Consider the following 19,921-nt stretch of genomic DNA (forward strand, 5'->3'; position numbering starts at 1 on the left):
TGATTCCTGATCTAGAACTCTATCCAAAAGCAAGGAGAGGGAATTCCCTAGGTCAAGTTTTAAAGTGTCTCAAGGGAGTATCTCTATCTCTTCAATGAAGAACAATTCAAGTCCCAGATAGAACATACTATATATTATAGCAATGACAGTCAACTGATATGGAGAAATAGATGAGACAGATGGAAAAATCTCAGAGGACTAGCATTCAATCTTGTATATTGCATGAAATCTTAATGTCGCCATGTTGGAATGTTTTCAAGGACTAGAGAAACAATTTGGCAATTCAGGGGCTCCTTGGTGAGCCTACATTAAGGTGAGCTTCTTAATGTTTTTCAGCATGAGTTTCTTAATGCTTTTCAGCATGGAGGCAAGGAGTTCTCTGAATTTGTAATGTATGTGGACATGCTGCTTCAGAAGCTAGTAGTTCAAGCCAGAACAGTAGATGCTATCAGATTGTTCCAAACTTTAAACTGTTAGATGGCAGGGAGCTATACATGTATGAGGTTTTTCTGGAAAGAGGGAAGTAGCTGATGGATGTGAGTGGAATGAGCTTGAGAGGGAATAAAAAGAATTAGGAGCAGTACTTCTTACTATCTATCCTGATCAGGTCCTTGAACCTGTACCATGGTCTGTCCATGAGCTCAATTTTGGTTCAAGTAGAGACACTGTATTTGAGGAGGGGGGAAGAAAAGAGATAGAGAAGAAGGGGAAAGAAAGGAGAAGGGCAGAGGAAAGAAGAGAGAAGGGTGAGATGGGTTATTCTTGAGTTATTTGTACTCTTTTAGAAGAGATGCTGGGAAGCATAGGTTAAATTAATCAAAACTTCCAAAGATTGGTAGTTACATTCTCCTTGATCTACTTCCTCCAGCAATGCTAGATACCACCACCACACTTGGCTTAGGGAATAATGATGACAATGACATCGATAACAATAACTCCTTAAAGACCATTGTCTATGTTATTGTCAAATATAAAAGTTAGAATTGTGAAATGTCAAAATTAGAGAATTTCAGGCAGGTCATATATATAGTCGAGTCTGTCTGCTAGTAGTAAAGGTCTGGTAGGAACATGGAAATACTGTCCAATTTGCAATACCACTGATTGGTTTAGCACTTCACTTAGTGTAATGTAAATTGTTCCTATGAATCTAAGAAATAGATGGCATGGCTGATCTTACTTGAAACTGTTGTGATAAATAACTTGGCATGGAGAACACATCAAGTACAGCTGCTATATTTTATGGTACTATAAGAAGTTAAGGTCTAAAAGAACAAATCATAAATATTAATACTTCACCTGATGGGATTGTTTTGGTACAGATGGTATTGATCCCTTTAATAGGCAAACCATAAATGAGTGTGAAATGGACTGAAGATATGGATGCTTCTGTTATGCAACAATATTTTAAAATTGGAGACAAATCTTACTAGTTATGGGCAAGTACTTTATACTGTTTTTTGTTAATAACATTCTTAGTTCTAAGATACCTAACAACCTATTTTAGATCAATGCAGACAACTGTAAGAAATAACTTTACTCCTAAGCCCAAAGTAAATAAATGTGGAAATGGGAAAGTTCCTTAAATCTGAAGAAGAAAAAGTTGAAGAACTTGAAGACATTGAAAACCTACACTTAACACAAATTCCAGGAAGTGCTACCTATGCTTCTTGAGCCTCTATAGTCACCTTTTAAAAAATTATTTTTAGCTGTGTGTGTGTGTGTGTGCATGTGTGTGATATTTTTGACTCAGATTATGCTTTTTTTTTGAACTTTGATTTTCAATTGTCAATTATGGTTATCAAGAATTTCTGATATGCATTTATTTTCTGAATTCCATCTTATATATTTCTTTCTTGTTGCCTCTAATCATGATATTTTTGTTAGGGATAATATTAGGAATTTGAAAAGGTTGGCAAGAATAATTCCAATGTCTTGAATGATTTTGAAAAAGGGATGGGAATACCTAGATTGGAATTTTGAAAAGCCCTTTTTGTGTTGAACAATATGAAATTAGCTAGTAGACCAATCGAATCAAAACAGCAATTTGAAAAAGTTGATATCTCTTATAACCATCATAAATGAATACATTCTCCAACTATATTTGACAGAGAGTAGAAACCTTTCAGGACATGCATCAATAGTATACGCTGTTTCCAATGTTATTGTATGAATCATGGAAGGAATGGTATGGGTCATAGGAAGAAAGATGGAAGTAAGTAGAAATATTCCTACAAATAGGCATCAAATGGGAAAGTAGTTTGAGAAAACTATTTAAAATGCATAGAAAGACCTTGGGAGATGACATACATACATGCATGGTAAAAAGCCTGACAAACAAATACCATTATGTGGAATGGAATTCAGAAAATAAACACTCATCAGAAATTCTTGATAACCATAATCAACAATTAAAAAGCCAAGCTAAAAGACAAAAGTAATTCAAAGAGTCAAAATAGCACAACAATACTAATTAACAGCAATTTCAAAAGAAAGAGAGAGATTGTAGAGGTTTGAGAAGCAAAAAAACTAGAAGAAAAGAGGCTCCTCAAAAAAAGGAGGATGTAGAAAATTTCTAGCTGTCTCTATGGTCAAAAGAAATAGAATACAGTTGAAGTACAAGGTAGATCAAACACAAAACAAAGCTTATATGCAATTAAAAAGATGAATAAAGTCATCATGGAAGATGACTAAAAGGGTAGTGGGTAATGTAGTAGGAGGAACACTGGAGTTAGGAAACTTCAGTTCAAATCCTGCTTCAAATACTTATCTGTGGGACCCTGGGCCATCACCTGGTATCTGCCAGTCTCAGTTTCTCCAATTGTAAAAAAGGAGATAATTACATTTACCTTTCAGAGTTGTTGTGATGATCAAATAAAATGACACAAGCGAAGTACTTTGGAAACTATAAATGGGCAGAGGGAAGGAAAGGAATAAGTATTTATTAATCACCTAATATGTACCAGGTTCTGTGTTTAATGTTTTACAAATAATATCTCATTAGTTACTTATTAATGCTGTTATTATGAATCTGGTATGAATCTTTTGTTTTTAGGTTTTTGCAAGGCAAATGCGGTTAAGTAGCTTGCCCAAGGCCACACAGCTAGATAATTATTAAGTGTCTGAGACTGGATTTGAACTCAGGTACTCTTGACTCCAGAGTTGGCGCTCTATCCACTGTACCACCTAGCCGCCCCAAATCTGGTATGAACCTTAACATTTAGTTAAGTCACTTGTGCTCTACAACATCTACACTACTTTTATTGAAAATCACAGAGTTAGGGGCAACTAAATAATAAGGAATCATAAGGACTTGAGTTCAAATTTGACCTCAAACACTTGATACTTACTAAACTTAAATGATCTTGGACAAGTCACTTAACCCCATTGTCTTACAAAAACGAAAAAGAAAAAAATAAAGAAAAAACACAGTCTTTCATTTTATTCTATACTCATGGCTTAATCATACATTGAAAATATATAAAATAGATCCACACCAGAGAGAATGGAAGATTATTTGATGGCCATATATAAAATGTTTCTCCATTTAAAACTTGCCATTGACAAAATAATGTCAAGAACAAATAATATAAAATGTGGCATTTTCTAGGTAGACAGCTTAAATCTCTTTGGTTCTATCTAACCCTAAATCCATTTCTAAGTAGAATTGAGTATGTTTTCAGAATAAAGAGGGAGTTGTAGCAAAATACTGTATTAATAATTTAATATACATGGATAATATCATCAAGTAATAATACTGTCATATTAAAGTAGTACAAAATAGTTATTTTGTTTAATGGAAACTTTCTCCAGTGATACTGAGATGTCATTTGGATTCCGTAAGTGAAAGTTTTCTTTGGTTGTACCAAGAAAGACTAAAGACTGAATTCTTTAAAATTGAATCTAAAGGTCAAATGAACCAATAGATCAGGACTACACACCTTGATCTTCTCCAGGGAAGACATCTCAAGCATGACTCTATTAAGAAAGCTGAGGATTTGTAAGTTAAGAGAGTGTCTGGGATAATGAAGTCAAGGCTTAGTACAAAAGACACAATTAGGGCAATTAGTTCTCCTGCTGTATCAGTTTTTGTGTACAATTTTGGCTTGATGAATGACAATGAATCTAAAAGATGTCCAAATTAAAACCCTTATAAGCCAGAGAGCCCATTAATTTAAGGCAGATAGCGAAAGATTAATAATAATGTTTGTCCTTTGTTCTCGAGGAAGACCATGACATCAGGGAAGTGATACCATGACAAGCACATGAACTGAATTTGAGTGAGGGGGTGATGTGCTAAGGCATCAGCCTCACTTTCTCCTTCAAAGTCTAGTGGTCAGATATGAATCAGAACGATTGACCTTGGATGCCAGACAATCAGGGTTAAGTGACTTTCCCAAGGTCACACTGCTAGTAAGTACCTGAGGCCATATTCAAACTCTGTTCCTCTTGGCTCCAAGGGCAGTGCTCTATCTTGTGCCTCCTAGCTATCCCCAGAAGGATTAAAATTTAAGGAAGAAGAAAACTGACAGATTACTTATAGCAAGCAAAAAATAGGTTTACAATTTATAAAAATTGTTAATTGTAACAAAAAACATATTTCCTTACATAAACTAATAGTGAAGGCTGACAACAGGTAAACACCATTGGCTATGCTGAATATTATCTCTAGAAGGAGACAATGTAATGATTAGGATGTAAGCAAGAATAGAATATAAAGGTATGCTGAGGATGACATCCATATGAACTCAATCAACAATATGCTGACAAAGAAGATTTTAACAAAAGTCACGTGGACTTATTATAGAAATGAAAGGTTTTATTCTAGCTATTCAGGATCATATCATTGTCACCAGAAATTATAGAAAATTATTCATAACTAAGTAGCTTATATTTGTTGATCATTGAAGATCAGGCAATGAAGTTGGGGAAAGTGGAACATAGCACTGTGAGCTGCAAAAATTTATCATCTTCTGGATACTTAAACAGGCATGATGATTAAGTAGTTTGAACTATACACCAAAAATTAGGTATAATTTACAAATTTACAGATGACAAATCCTTATACTATAAATTCAAAATCAAAATATCCATAATAATAATAATAATAATAATAATAATAATAAAAACTGTATTGAAAGAAAGAAAAGACTGAGCACAGAAAGAACTGTTGACTATAATCACCTGAATCTAAATGGGTGCATACAAATTTAAGAACAACAATTTGTTTTTTTTTTTAAGAACAACAATTTGAATAGGTGTCATCATACTAAATATCCATAATCTTCAAGCTATATAGAACAAAAGTATTTAAATATAGAAGTTTTCAGAGGAAATAAAAATAATTTGGAGAGGCACATGGCAATCATACTGTCTTGTCTATAACTGGGGTGGTCCTGGAGATGTTTTTAGTGAGCCTTTAGAATATGGGTAGGGAACATTTTTTTCTGCAAAAGGCAATTTGGATATTTATAACATCATACACTGGCTATATTTTTATTTTAATTAATTAATTCCTATGAAGCTACTAGACTTATTAAATTTCATGTTCCACCTGTGGTTGCCTTGACACTATCAAGCAATACAGTCCACAGGTTGGAGGTTCCCTATCCCTGCTTTAGAAGATGAACTTATAATTTAATTATACAACTAACATCTGGTGCAATGGTCTACATAGGATTAAATAGAAAAGAATAACAGAATAGTGATAGAAAGACTATTTCTTTTAGAATTCCTTTGAAAAAGTTGAGAAGAGGATGAAATACATAATACCAATTTATTACTGTTGAGGTTCCTAGGCCCTTGATATAAACCTTGGTATCATCTTCAGCTCCTCTCTTACTCTGCCCAAATATCCTAGCCATTGTCAAATCTTGTTATTTCTAACTTCACAACATCTCTTGGGTATTTTCTTTTTACTTAAGACAGGCAGCACCCATGCATTGTGTTCCATCACACTCAAGGAGAATGAAAGGAATTCTTTCTAAGCTCTAATGATTTTGCACTTTATTCTCAATTTAGAACATTCTTCCACCATACCAGAGCCCTTCTCCCATGGTGAGTTCTATTTGGGGGTCTTTATTTTAGAGACTGGCCCAAACTACCCATACTTCTTTCCCTTCTCTGCCTTCAAGAAGCTCACATCCTAATCAGAGAGATAATATGTAGATAACTAGTTACTTATTAAGATACAGACAGAATAGATAAAAGTAATATGAGAAGAAAAGGCACTAGCAGCTGAGGGACTGGAAAGTTCCTTTTGCAAAAAGGTGAGATATGAACTGGGTCTTGAAGGCAACCAAGGAAACTAAAAGGTAGAAGTGAAATGGCAGAGTATCCTAGTTATGGGGTATAGAGACAATGCAGAGGTAAGGATTTGGTCATGCAGTGGTTGTTTTGGAACAATTGCAAGTTGGTGAGTGTGATTGGATCACAGAATGAGTGAAGGGAGTAAGATCAGGAAACTGCTAAGGGAGGAAGGTGTTAGGTTCCAGAGTACACTATCCCACCTTTCTTCCTGCTTCCATCCTCTTTCATGACCCTACTTGGGGTTTTCTTGGCAAAGCTACTTGAATGGTTTGCCATTTCCTTCTCCAGCTTATTTGACAGATGAAAAACTGAGGCCTAACTGAGGTTAAGGTGATTTGCCCAGAGTCACATAGCTAGTAAGAATCATATTTGAACTCAGAAAGATGAGCCTACCTGATTTCTGGTCTAGCACTTACTCTACCCACTAATCCACCTAACAATCCCTTCTTAGGATCATAGATTAATGACAAAAAGGGACCTTAGACTGGAGTGGTCCCTTGTTACACAGATGAAGAACTAACTCCAAGAAGGGAAAAGTGACCTGCTCAAAGAGTTAAACTGAAGCTCAAACCAGGTTCTCATATTCTAGCTCCATCCCTCCTTTTAAAAATAATAGCTGAGATTTATACATCATTTTAGGGTTTGCAGAACATGTTACTATATTCTCATTTGAGCTTCCCAACCATCTTCGGAGGTAGGTACTATTATTACCCCCATTTTACAGATAAGGAAACTGCATCTCAGAGAAATGAGCTGACCATCTAGTTAGGGGGTATCTCTGGGAGAATTTTAGCTGAGGATTCCCCAGAGTTAAATCTAAAATCTTACATTATCCTTCTTTTGAGTACTTTCCACTGTACGATCTCACACTACAATACCCTTCTTCTTTTGGAGTTGGTAGAATTTTAGCCAAGGTCTCCCCTGATTTAAATCTAAAAAAAATCTTACACTATTAACTACATTATCCTTCTTCTCCTGAATACTCTCCACTGCACCATAGTCCCTCCATTCATTTCTTTCCTTTTTTCTTTTCTTATTCCTTTTTCAGCACAAATTGAATAAGCAAGGGACAAGCAAAAGAGTTTGATCAAGGCTGAGGTGGGCTTAGGGGGAAAGGGCTCAAGGTCAGGGCTCATAGGACTTTATTTTTGTTTATTCTCTCTCAAGCCTCAACCACCCCTCACACATACAGATGAATGAATGAATGAGAAAGCACTTAATCAACATTTGCTATATGTTAAGAATTAGTCCAGAAATATAGAATAATCCCTCAGGTCACTTCATTCTTCTTGGACTCAGTTCCTCATCTGTAAAATGAGGGCTTGATCGAAGACCCTTTTCTACCTTTCCTCCTGCTAATCTATGATCCTATAAGAGGATGGACCCAGGAAGGCAGAAAGTGAGGGTAGTGGACTCTGAATTCTAGCCCTTCTTACCTTGCCAGTCTTCTGACATCTTACTCCCTTCTCCACATTTCCAATGTTTCCAGGTACTGAGTAATCTCAGGCTTCCCTTTTTCTTTCACTTACTATCTTGGTTCTAGAATTGCTGGTGGTAGAAAGTAGAAAGAGTGGCTATCATAATAGCTAAACTTAAGAAAGGTCAGACAGGGTGGTCAACAAGTCAACAGGAATTTATTAAGTGCCTACTATGTATCAAGTATTATGGGATACCAAGAAAGGGGGGGAAAACCTCAAAGCAAAAAACTGTGATAGAATGTGAGTATCTAAGAGTTTATGAGAAAAATTGTGTGAGAATAAGAGTGTGAGAAAGCAGACCCATGACAGTAAAATTGTATGTGTGAATGCAAGTGAGTCTATGTGAGACAGAATGAGTGTGTGATAATGAATGGGTGTGAATGAGTGAAGTTAGAGTCTGTCCAAGGGGAAAGAGATGGAGGTATATGTGTGAGTGGCTATGAAGATGAGTGTTTGGGAATGAGAGTTTGACGTTTGGGACTGAGTGTGGAGAGGAAAATGGGGCCAAATGAGGGGGACTGAAGGGTTATCAGGGAAAACAGAAAATGCCTCTATTTGTACTACAGGAAATTAGTTTTATTTTTTGTTCCTCACAAGCTTCTTTGTGAAAGAGCAGATATAAAGAAAATAAAAATCTCCAGGGGTTCAGTCATAAATTTCAGATTTGTTCATACAGTTCACTGCCCTGTCCTGCTCCTAGAATAGAACTTTAAGTAAACTTGACTTGATAGAATGTGTTAAGTTTCATTGTATGAGGCTGATATTGTAGCCCATTTAGCCACAGGTATATATGACTATAGCAAGGCATGCATCTTCTGAAGAGTGTGGAATGCTCCTCCCTGGCAGATAGGGTTGAGATACTTAATCTAGATTTAGAATGCAAGAATGACTTTTTCTTGGCCACATGACATATTAGGAACAGAATAAAGAAATGGATTTTGTAGCATATAGCCCCATATTTTAGAATTAACTAGGAATACTTTTGAACCTGGGGCAAGGTGTGGGAAGAGTTATTCATGTGAGAAGAAAACATACTTTGACATCATGCTGCTAGTGCCCCAAATTTTCAGTGCTTAGGGCAATCCTCCAGGTGTCAAACCCTACTTATCTACTTTTACTACATCCTAAGTACTGGACTACCATGGTAGACCCCACTCTGAGACCTCTAGGTGTTAGGCAGTACCAATGATCTAGTAGCAAATATTGGGAATCCCCTTATTCATAGAAGAAAAGGAAATGACAAGAAAAACGAATCTCAGAGTGAGAGCTTATCTCTCCTGCTGACAGGCGAAAGATAAGCATCATATAAAGAGTACAATTTCAATAAGGTTTCTCACAGCCCTTGCAGCACAGGCAGAATTAGCCAGGCTATTTCCTTCCCCTTTTTCTTTCACTGGGCCATGTAGATTGATTGTCTACTTTTATTAAGGACAAAGTGCTTTTTGATAGTGTAAGGGAAGCTTCTCCCTGGGGCAGGAATTCCAGCCCCCTGCGCTCCTTGGTCATTGATCACCCAGGCTTCTGTGTCCTGAGTGAACAGAGCAGAGTAAGGACTTTGCCAAGGGATAAAGACACTGAGACTCTAAAGGGAGAAACTGCCAGGCCCTTGGCAGATCTTCTAAACGTTTTCCCATTGTCCAAGAGAGATGATATACCATCTGTATACCATTCATTTACCTCCCAAACATCAGAGAATGTTCATTTGACAGCTCTTAGAACCTTAGGCAGCTCTTTAAGATGGTAGATTGCAAAGTTATTACTGATTTCCATCAATAAACCGATCAGTTCTTGCTAGGAGTTCCCTATATCAATGAAATCACAAGACTTTTATAAAAAATGTTAGGGCGTGAGGGTAGGGTGAGAAGAAGAGTATTAAAAAATCCTCTTCATTTGTATTGTGATTTTCTCCTTTTAAAACACACACATCTATTATCTCATTTGTGCTTCACAACTCTATGTGGTAGATAGGGCAGGTATTATTATCCACATCTGACAGAGGAGGAAACTGGGACACAAAGTGCTGAGGGGACTTGAATTAGAATATTTGGGTTTTAAGAGACCTGAGAGGCCATCAAGTCCACCCTCCTCATTTTATACATGAGGGAAATGAGAATCAGAGATGGTAAGTGATTTGAACCGCTGGAGGAAGGGAGGAAGAGAAATCCTATCTTGTCTTGGTCCACTAGGTGGTGCTATAGAGCACAGAACAGATAGGAGTTCAACTCCAGCCCCCAGACCCTTTTAAGCTGTATGAGCCTGGCTAAGCCACTTTAACCCTGTCTGCCTTAGTTTCCTCAACTGTAAAATGAGGATAACAATAGTACCTCTACCTCCAAGAGTTGTTGTGAAGATCAAATGAGATAATAATTGTAAAGGTGTCTATTCTCTTTTCAGGTAGGTCAGTGTCCTCTTCTTTTCTTTCATTAATATTGATTTGCATACAAAAATCTCATAGGATGTGTAGCAGGAAGGTACACTAGAGATCACCACAATCTTTTTTTTTTTTTAGGTTTTTGCAAGGCAAATGGGATTAAGTGGTTTGCCCAAGGCCACACAGCTAAATAATGATTAAGTGTCTGAGACCGGATTTGAACCCAGGTACTCCTGACTCCAAGGCCGGTGCTTTATCCACTAAGCCACCCTACACCACAATCTTAGAATCAGATGATCATGTAGGCTAACACCTTCATTGTACAAATGAGGAAAGTGAGATTCACACAGATGAAGCAGTTTGCTTTGAATGCAGCTCATAAGTAGGGAGCTGAGAATTGAACTCAGGTCCTTTAGGTACAAATTTATTACAATTTCTACTGCCAAGGAACAGATTATCAATGCTCTAGGACTAGTTTAGTCAAAAAGTTAGAAAGTTAGAAAGACTCTTTACAGGGAAAATTGGCTATCACAACTCACAGAGACCGTCAAATGTATGGAGGAATTGCTATCTGATAGAACTCATGTTGAGAAAATCCTATACCTTCTGAAATATCAATACGCAACATATAAAAGACTTGACTCTAAAGTAATGAGTCTGGTTGTTTGGACTCAATCTCATTTGGCATTCACTTTTATTTACTCTTTGATGGCTGCTTGTCTTACCTAAACTAAATTTAAATTCCCAGAATTGGAGAACATTTTCTCTAAGTTAATGTACTTTATAGTACTTAGTATAATGCCAAGGATGTTGCTTCCATTTAGGATATAACTTCTACCTGGAAAAGTCGACACCTTAAACATGTCCTGTTCTCTAAATAAAATGGGTTTGACTTCTGGGTCATTGTTCACATATTTCTCAGAATGGTGAAATCACAATAGTCATTATATTCAGTTGTAGAAAAAAGCAACTTGATTTACAAATGTTGCACCCAGGTCCAAGGAAATGAAGTAGCTTTTTAAAAAATTGCACAGCTATTGAGAGCTGAGAGGAGTGTACAGACAGGTTTTCTCATTATTGTCCCTATGTTCTTTCCAAACCTTAGTTTGTTCCATGTTATTCTGTTTTATGAACATGATTTATTATGTAGATTTATTCATTGATATAAGTGTGCTATGTGATATGTAAAAATGTAACATAAAGACAATGCTAAACAATAAACATGCTCTATATGTGGTATATAAAATAAGAATCAACCATAAGCCTCTTCCTGTGGGAGCTGTCTAGGCTCTGATTTTCTCCAGGATATTTTGTTCTTAGATAGCTCATAATTTCTCATAATTTGGAGTCCCTTTTCCTTCTTCCCCTTTAGTTCTACTTCCCCCAGATGAAATGATGCTAAATTAATGACATGGACCAAGTTAGGTCTAGAAAGAAAGACAATAGGGAGGTGAATATTTGATGATTAAAGGAGACTCACTCTTGACGGTGAGGAACATAGACTTGCTGATGTCTGTGCCCACACCATTGCTGGCCTGGCAGAGGTAATAGCCGATATCTTCCTCCAGCACATGTCGGATCAGTAGTGAGCTGTTGGGAAGGATCTGGATACGGCCTGTGAGTGGAACAGGATGGTATTGCTGAGGGTTCCCACTGCCTGGAAGGAGGTCCAAAGAGAAGCAATTAGTAGGTAAAACTAAAGGATAATATCCAGAAATTTTAAGCATCTCTTGTAAAATATTATGTAGATTGGATAAGTCCAATGTTAAGTTTCAAAAACTTTCCCTTTATATCATAGAAACATATAGAAGGAACTCCAGGAGTCATTTTATAAAGGCTCTCACTGTTCGTCACTCCATCCTACAAAGTCCTTTTATTGGTAAAACAGAAAGAAATAAATGCAAGAGGCTGGCATCTTCGAATTCAGGGAAAATAAGAGCATCACGGATTTGCTCAGATTCACTTCTGTACAAGAACTGAGCTGTCTCTAAATCAATGAGTGAATATTTTTTGAAGTTAAGAGGTAAATGTGAATCACTTAGAGACTTCTTGACCAATGACAGCAATGGTAAATTTAAGAAATAGATTGAAGTCATAAAGAACCCCAAGGCTCTTAATTACCAAATAGACCTCATTTTGCTATAGTGCCTTAAAGATTTATAAAACAGTTTCCCATCTTCCCCCTTCCCTCCCTCCAAAATAAAGAAAAAAACCTTGTAAGGGAGGTAGTGATAGTATTATTTTATACGAATTTTGCAGATGGGATACTGAGACTTAGAAAGAATATAACTTCCTGGAGGGCAAAGTTCCTTTTTGTCTTTAAATCCTCAAAGCCTTACACAATGCCTGGCTAAGAAATGATTGATGAAAGAGATAAGCTGACTTGGCCAAGGTTATATAAAAGTATTGAATCTGGGATCTGAACCCAGATTTCCAGATTCCAAGATCAGAGTTCCTTTGGCTCCATCATACTGTCTCTCAAACTTCCTCCTATAGGCATTATCAATGCAAGGCATGTCAACTAAGAAAGCAAGGCTTCACAGAGGGCTTTGCAGAAGGGCTGGACCTTTTGAGGCTTCCAAGTTTAAGGACCAAATGACACTGTTCAAAGATATGCCTAAAGATGTGCCAAAGAGGTTTAACTTCTGTCTTTTCCCTTTGAATCCTAAGGACACCATCTCTTAGGCCTCCTGAGAATCAGCAAGCATCCATGGAAGAGTTAGTCAGAAGTCAAATCGGTTCATGACTTGTGGTTGGGCTTAGGGAAGAACACTGGGATCTGACAAAACTATGATTCTATGGGAATTGATCAGGGACCAAGAAGAGGAGGAAGAAAAACTGAGGCACTAGATGATTGAATCTCAATCATTTGGACCTCAGAGTTCAGTAAAACAAACCTCATTTTAGATTAAAAAGAAATGAAACCTGGAAGGGTAAAGTGATTTTTTTTGAATTCCTCCAAGTCAAGAATTTAATTGAAGACTGGAACCAAGGTCTTCTGATTTTCTGATCAGTTTTTTTCCCTTGCTGTGTATGAGGGATTCAGGGTTAAGTGACTTGCCCTTGGATAGTTAATAAGTATCAAATATCTGAGGCTAGATTTGAACTCAGGACCTCCTGAATCCATGGCTAGTGTTTTATCCACTGCACCATCTGCCTCTCACTTTCTTTTCTAGTATAGTTTTCCCTTCTAAAAGGGATTTAGATCCTGTGATCTGTAAAATCTGCATAAATTTTTTTGGCCCTCCTCTTCATACCATAGAAGTCTAAATTATTATGGTATTAAAATAAAATATGTAGATATTATATAACACTATACATATATTTTATACATTTCTGAGTTTCTAAACTGTCATTTGTGCCTTCTGCAAAACTCCCAGAAAATTCCCATATAATTTCTTCTGCTGACCCTCAGTATTTTGAAAGCATAAAAGGGAAGGTTGCGATGTGGAAGGGATAATTGTACACTATCCAATTTGAATTTGTTTGGCTTCAGATCAGGACCTTGCTGGAAAGATTAAGCCCTTGATTACAAGAAGAAATTTATATATGATTTCTAGCTAATTCTTTGAAAACCTTTGCAGCCTAGAGGTCTAAGGCTAAGACTAAAGAAATTCTCTCTACACACACAGGGTTTTGGGTTCCCCATATATAGAACCAATTGGAAAGAGGGCACTACAGAATAAAATATATCATAAGAAAAAAAAGACAGGGATAGATATCTTAAGGGAGAAGAAACTATCCTTCCCAATGTCAGATTATGGCCATCTATGGCTGCATCTCTTGGAAAGACATTAAGGAGGATGGTTTCTTTTCTTCTCAAGTTTGGAAATTCCGTTCCAGTATATACTGGGTTATACAAAGAGAAGCAATGTACACCTTGAGTAGACTCAGTCCACTCAACTTTGGATCTCCTGCCTTGGATCTTGATTATTGAAAGAATGGGTGGAAGATATACTAAATCATGCTTCTCATCCTATCCAGTTGTCTACTCCAGCCACCTTCTTGGATCCACCTTGTTGCCATGTAGGCATTTCTCTTTCTCTTTGTACTTCTTTCCCTTTCTCCCCTCATCTCACCTCCAGGCCCACTTTTCAGTTTTCTACCTCTAATTCTCTGGGAACCGTAATCACATGAAAACCACCATTGATTATGGATGGAGTGTGCCAAATGACTACCCTACTCATCATTGTTGTGACTTCTCAGACAAAAAAATTTCTTTCCCTTGACACCATTTCCCTTATATATTTTATCTCACTCTTGCAAGCTCCTTGAGGTGTGGTATCCTCAAGAGTTAATACAGTGTCTGATCTTAGTATAGTGTCTGATAGTAAGCACTAAATTCAGGCTATGCATTCATTCTTACCATCAGGATCTTCTTTCCTTCTTAGTCTGGTTTTATATATTCTATCTGAAATAATTCACAGTCAAGGCCCCAGTGCCTACCTTTGGCATGCTTCCACATGACCTTGGGAGGTGGGTAGCCATCCACAGAGCAGTTCAGCACTCCAGCTTTGCCATAAATACCATCCTGATTGTTGGGTTGCACCACAAAACGAGGTGGGACTAGGGGAAATTGGAATGGGGAGAAGGGAGGAGAAAGGTTCAGTGTATCAGTAACTACTACAGACAAACTTGTTTAGAGTTTTCCAATCTGAATCTCAAAGGGGAAGAAACTATCCTTCCCAATGTCAAACTATGGTCATCCATGACTTCATCTCTTGGAAAAGGCTGGAAATTGTTTTCCTGTATTGACATTCCTTTGCAAAGATTAAGAGTTGTTTCCTCTATAGCTCCTAAAATCCTGATAATATTAATAATCTTTACAAGTCAGGATCAAGAGAAGTTACTTCAATAGTCAGTGATGGTTCCTCCATCCCTATGATCATGGGATTGCCTCTGTCCTCATTACCATCTCCTGCCTTTATCTTGCATGGGGGTCTCACCTCGCACGATCAATTGCCTCTCACGGCTGACAGTAGCAGCATCATTGCTGGCAATGCAGGTGTAGTTTCCATTGTGATTGAGGGAGACACTGGAGATCTGGAGGGAGCTCATGAACTCCTTGCTCTCGATGGTCACCCCTGAACCAGAGATGATTACTTGGCCATCCTTCCTCCAGGTGATCCGGATGGGCATGTCCCCAGAAGAGACCACACAAGGGATGTAGAGTAGCTGTCCAATGGAGGCAGGTGGAAACTCAAACGGTTGAATCAGTGGTGGAACTGTACAAGCAAGGCAAGAGAAGAAGCAAGAGGGAAATGATATTGCGAAACTCTTTCCTTAGTTACTACTCTTTTCTCCTGGTTTCAGTTTAGGATTATCCATTTACATGTACTTTTCTATGGACTCTGGGATACTTCTGTCCTAGGACTAATTCTTGCCTTATTGGGAAGCATATTAAAAAAAACTCCTGAGAAGGACTAGCTCCTTGCTTCATAATTAAAACCTCCTTGGTTACTCATCCCTTGAGCTATTCTTACTCATCAGGTCCTGTGAAAATCTAAATTGTCTCCCAGGCATCTGACTGCTCACCTTGTCTTGCCCTTCATTATGTGTATCCTTCATTCTTGTCTATCTGCCTACCTGCCTAGTGTGGTCTTTCTGTTTATCTTCATGAATTATAACTCTTTATTTTGTCCTAAATCTTGTGTTTTGATTTTGACCTCTGATTGACTGCTGACCTATCACTAAGGTTGCACCATCATATATCCACAACCTACTACTTCCCATGAGATCAGTGCTGACAGATATAATGAAATATGCCCCAGCCATGAGACTCTTACCCATATGTTCTCCACACTGCCTTATTTGAAATCATCCAAGTTTATTATTTATAGAGACAACTATCTGTGGAGCTCTCACTCTCATAATACTTTCACTTTTCTAATAGAAGGAGGAGATATTGGGAGCTTCTTCCTTGTGTGGTTTTAAAAGGTCTCAAGCAAGAAAGAGATCCCACAGAGGACCCCAGACAGAAAGACCTGACAGAGGCTCCAGTGTTACAGGGGACCAAGGGAGATAGACCCTACAGTCAATCAATCAGTCAGTTGATAAACATTAATAAAGCATATACTATTTGTCAGTACTATATCAAGTGTTGGGGATACAAAGAAAGACAAAAGTCAGTCTCTGCTCTCAAGGAGCTCACAATCTCAGTGGGTTTATCATGTATCTGTATAACATGTGTTTGTTCACAGGATGCAAACCACTATATGTACAAAGACATGATATACAAGATAAGGTGAAGATAATAAATAAACTGAAGGCATTAGAATATAAGGGGATCAGCTAAGGTTTCCTGTATAAGGGAAAGCAGGAGATGGAGATCATAAGAGAAAGAATTCCAGAACTGGGGGACAGACATGAAAAAAAAGACACTGAAGTTGGGAGATGGGAAGTGTCTAATTCAGGAAATAGCCAGGAGGCTGGTATTAAACTTTGTCTGTGTGTGTGTGTATGTGTGTGTGTGTGTGTGTGTGTGTGTGTATGTGTGTGTGTGTGTGTGTGTATGGGTGTAAGGTGTAAGGTGTAAAGTGGGGTAGGTCATTAAGGACTTTGAATACTAAATAAAGGATTTTATATTTGATCACAAAGATGATAGGAAGGCACTAGAATTTATTGAGTAGAGGGGTCATATGGTCAGACCTGTACTTTAAGATCACGTTGACAGCTTAGTAGAGGTTCAACTGGAGTGGGGAGAAAGATGAGCAGGGAGACCAACCAGCAGGCTATTGCAATAATCTGGATTTGAGGTGATGAGTGCCCCTACCAGGGTGATAGCAGTGCTAGAGAAGAGAAGGGGGTGTATATGAGAGATGTTATGAAGACAGAATTAACAAGATGAAGCAACCAGGGTGGATATAGAGGGTGATATAGATAGTGCAGAGTTGTGAATGACGCCTGGTTGCAAGCTTGGTATCTTTGACAGAAATTGAGATGATTCAGCTTGGGAAAAAGAAAGGTGAGGGGTCTTAATGTATCTGAAATCAACTGATCAGCTTTCCTCATCTCTGATGGGTACAGAGCAAGTGGAATATGGTTGAAATTGTAGAAATGAAGATGATGAAACATGAGGAGGAGAAGAGCCCAGATCCAAAGGGGGTCCTGCAGAGTGGCTCAATCTGCAGAGGTACAAGATGGATCTTACTGAAGGGTAAGACATAGAGACTCGATAGAGGGTACCTAGATCCACAGAGTTCTCAGAAAGAGTTCTTCACCCACACCCACCCCCCCAAACTGCCCATATCTATGGAAGACTGACATATTCATGGAAGGCTCAGGCAGGGAGAGAATCTAGAGAAGAAGGTGTGAAAGAAAGAAGGAAGAAAGGAGAAAAGGAAAGGGAAGAAATAAACATACTATTAAGCATTACAGCAGATATCTCTTTTGACCCTCACAAAAACTGGAAACAGAGCTAGATAGAGGTTAAATGACTTGCTCAGGATCATATAATGAATATGTCTTAAGGCTAAATCTGATCTTAGGTCTTCCTAATTTCACACTTGGCTATCACTGAGCTGCTTCTAGAGAGGGACCCCAGACAGAGAAGCCCTATAAAGGGGACTCTGGGCAAGTACATCTCCTTTTTTCTTTATGATTTCCCTTTGGGCAAGATTGGATAAGGAGACAGGAAGATACTAGTCCTTCTCCTATAGAGTATGAGTCTAGAGCCATGGCTGTTATCTGCCCTGGCTGTTTTATCTGATCAAATATGGCATCAACTGATCCTTCAGCATGACCTCTACTGCCACTTAAGTCCTTCCCATGTGTGTCTGTGTGTGTATGTGTGTGTATGTATATGTGGTATATGTGTGTGATGTGAGACAGGGAATGGAGGGACTGGTTGGAGCCTGAATAACTCTCAGATGGATGTTTTTTTTCTAAGGTCTAGATAGAGAAGTAGCCATTATCTTTATGATAGCTCAATTAGGCCACAGCTTCTCCAGCAAGTAGGGGGTGGGAGGAGAAGATAGAAGAGCTTAACAAGGGCAAGCACTTAATAGATGGATGAGAACTCCTTTTTATATTCTAGTAATAAAATTATAGGACTGTCTCCAGTCCAACAGCCTTTTTTTTGAGGCACCAAATATTCCCATCCTATCCCTTTTAGTTGAGTGAAGCTTCTTTGATTGCTTTTTACCCCAATAGCCACCCTTCGAGGCATGAGAATGAGACTGAAGGAGGAAGGATGGGAGAAGGCAAACCTTTAGTTTCATCTGGAGGTGCTGATGGACATAGGGAAAAATGTCACTAACTTTGGGGGCCTGTCTCTACCACCAATAGAGTTCTAGAAAATGAGGCAGGGCAGTGGAATTGGGTCTGGTGGACAGGGGTGAGCTCTGCCTGAACTCTGGCCTGGACTGACTTTCAGAATATCTTGGAGAGGTTGACCCATTGAGAAGGACAGATCCTCAGAGGGAGAAATATCTTGCATAATGGTGGTGGGATAGGAGATAGGGAAGATGGAAGAGAGATCTAGCCCTGGAGAGAAGGGATGACTCTTGGAAATGAAGTCATGAGATGATACCTTTTTCTTTCAATGGAACCTGGAACCTGCTGGCATAGTTCAGAGACTCAGTGACTGGATAGAAGGGTCAGAGTATAAAGGATTTCAAGGCTTCCTTAATGCCCTAATATTAGAATGCTGTTCCTCTGTAATACACAGGAATAAGACCTTGATTTAGTCTTGTATTTATGAATCAAAGTGTAGAATGCTCAGACCCAAGCAAAAAGAGAGCCTCAAAAATGAACTTGCATGTGAGCAAAGATTGAAACTGGATGATTCAACTTGGAAAATGAAGTCTTTTTTTTTTAAAATAAAGTCTTAAAGACTATGAAGGCTACTGAACAGATGTCTATGCCTCTACTGGGTATGGAGCAATTTCAAATTGAAGTGGGAAGATGATCACACATGAGGAAGTATGGTCAAATAATAAGGGTTTGGGATTTTGAAACAAGTCCCAAAAGAAGGTCTTTTGTTTATTTACTTAATTAGAACAGTCAATATAAAGGGCACTTATAGATAATTGGGTGGGGATAAGGAAGGGAATAGAAAGATTCCTAGGACAGATACTTTTAAGGCTTCAAGGACTTCAGTGGTTCCTATTAGCTCCAAGATAAAATAGAAAATTCACTTTAGCAACTAAAATCTTTCGCAACTTGACTTTCAATCTACCTTTCCAAATTAATGCTTATTTCCCTTTATGCCTTCTACAGATGAAGCCAACCAAGCTTTTTTGCTGTTCTTCATGTATGACATTCCATTTCCCATCTCTCCTCAAAATACAAATATACTCCCTTCTTGATTTTGCATCTTAGAATCACTTCTACACCATGGGAGTTAGGTGGTTCAGAATAACAGCATTGAACCTGGAGTCTAGAAGATCCGAATTCAAATCTTCTTTCAGATGTTTGTCTACTGTGTGCCCTTAGATAATTCATTTAATCTGTCAGCCTCAGTTTGCTCAGATGTAAAATGGGGATTGTAATAGAATTTACAATGAAGGACTTTGTGAGGATCAAGTGAGATAACTTATATAAAACACTTTGCAGATCTTTTGGTTTTTTTTTTGGCAAGGTAATAGGGCCCAAGGCCACACAGCTAGGTAATTATTAAGTATCTAACATCATATTTGAACTCAGGTCCTCCTGACTCCAGGGTTGATACTCTATCCACTATATCATCCAGCTGACCCATTTTGCAATTTTAAAAGCGCAATTCAAATAGTAGCTATTATTAGTAACATTATGAGAATCTCTAGTT

The 19,921-nt window shown here is 38.0% G+C and overlaps 1 protein-coding gene across 1 annotated transcript in view; it reads right to left on the reverse strand.

Moving 5' to 3' along the window:
* Positions 1 to 19,921, reverse strand: part of DSCAML1 (DS cell adhesion molecule like 1) — a 504,780-nt gene that overhangs the window by 86,188 nt on the left and 398,671 nt on the right. Inside the window, exons 9-11 of the mRNA XM_074216774.1 lie at positions 15,102 to 15,380; positions 14,602 to 14,721; positions 11,636 to 11,812 (exon numbers count right to left, since the gene is read on the reverse strand). Of these exons, the coding sequence (XP_074072875.1) occupies positions 11,636 to 11,812; positions 14,602 to 14,721; positions 15,102 to 15,380 (576 nt within the window). The remainder of the gene's footprint in view (positions 1 to 11,635; positions 11,813 to 14,601; positions 14,722 to 15,101; positions 15,381 to 19,921) is intronic.

Source organism: Macrotis lagotis, chromosome 1 (genome assembly GCF_037893015.1).
Source record: "Macrotis lagotis isolate mMagLag1 chromosome 1, bilby.v1.9.chrom.fasta, whole genome shotgun sequence".
In the NCBI taxonomy this organism is placed as follows: Eukaryota; Metazoa; Chordata; class Mammalia; order Peramelemorphia; family Peramelidae; genus Macrotis; species Macrotis lagotis.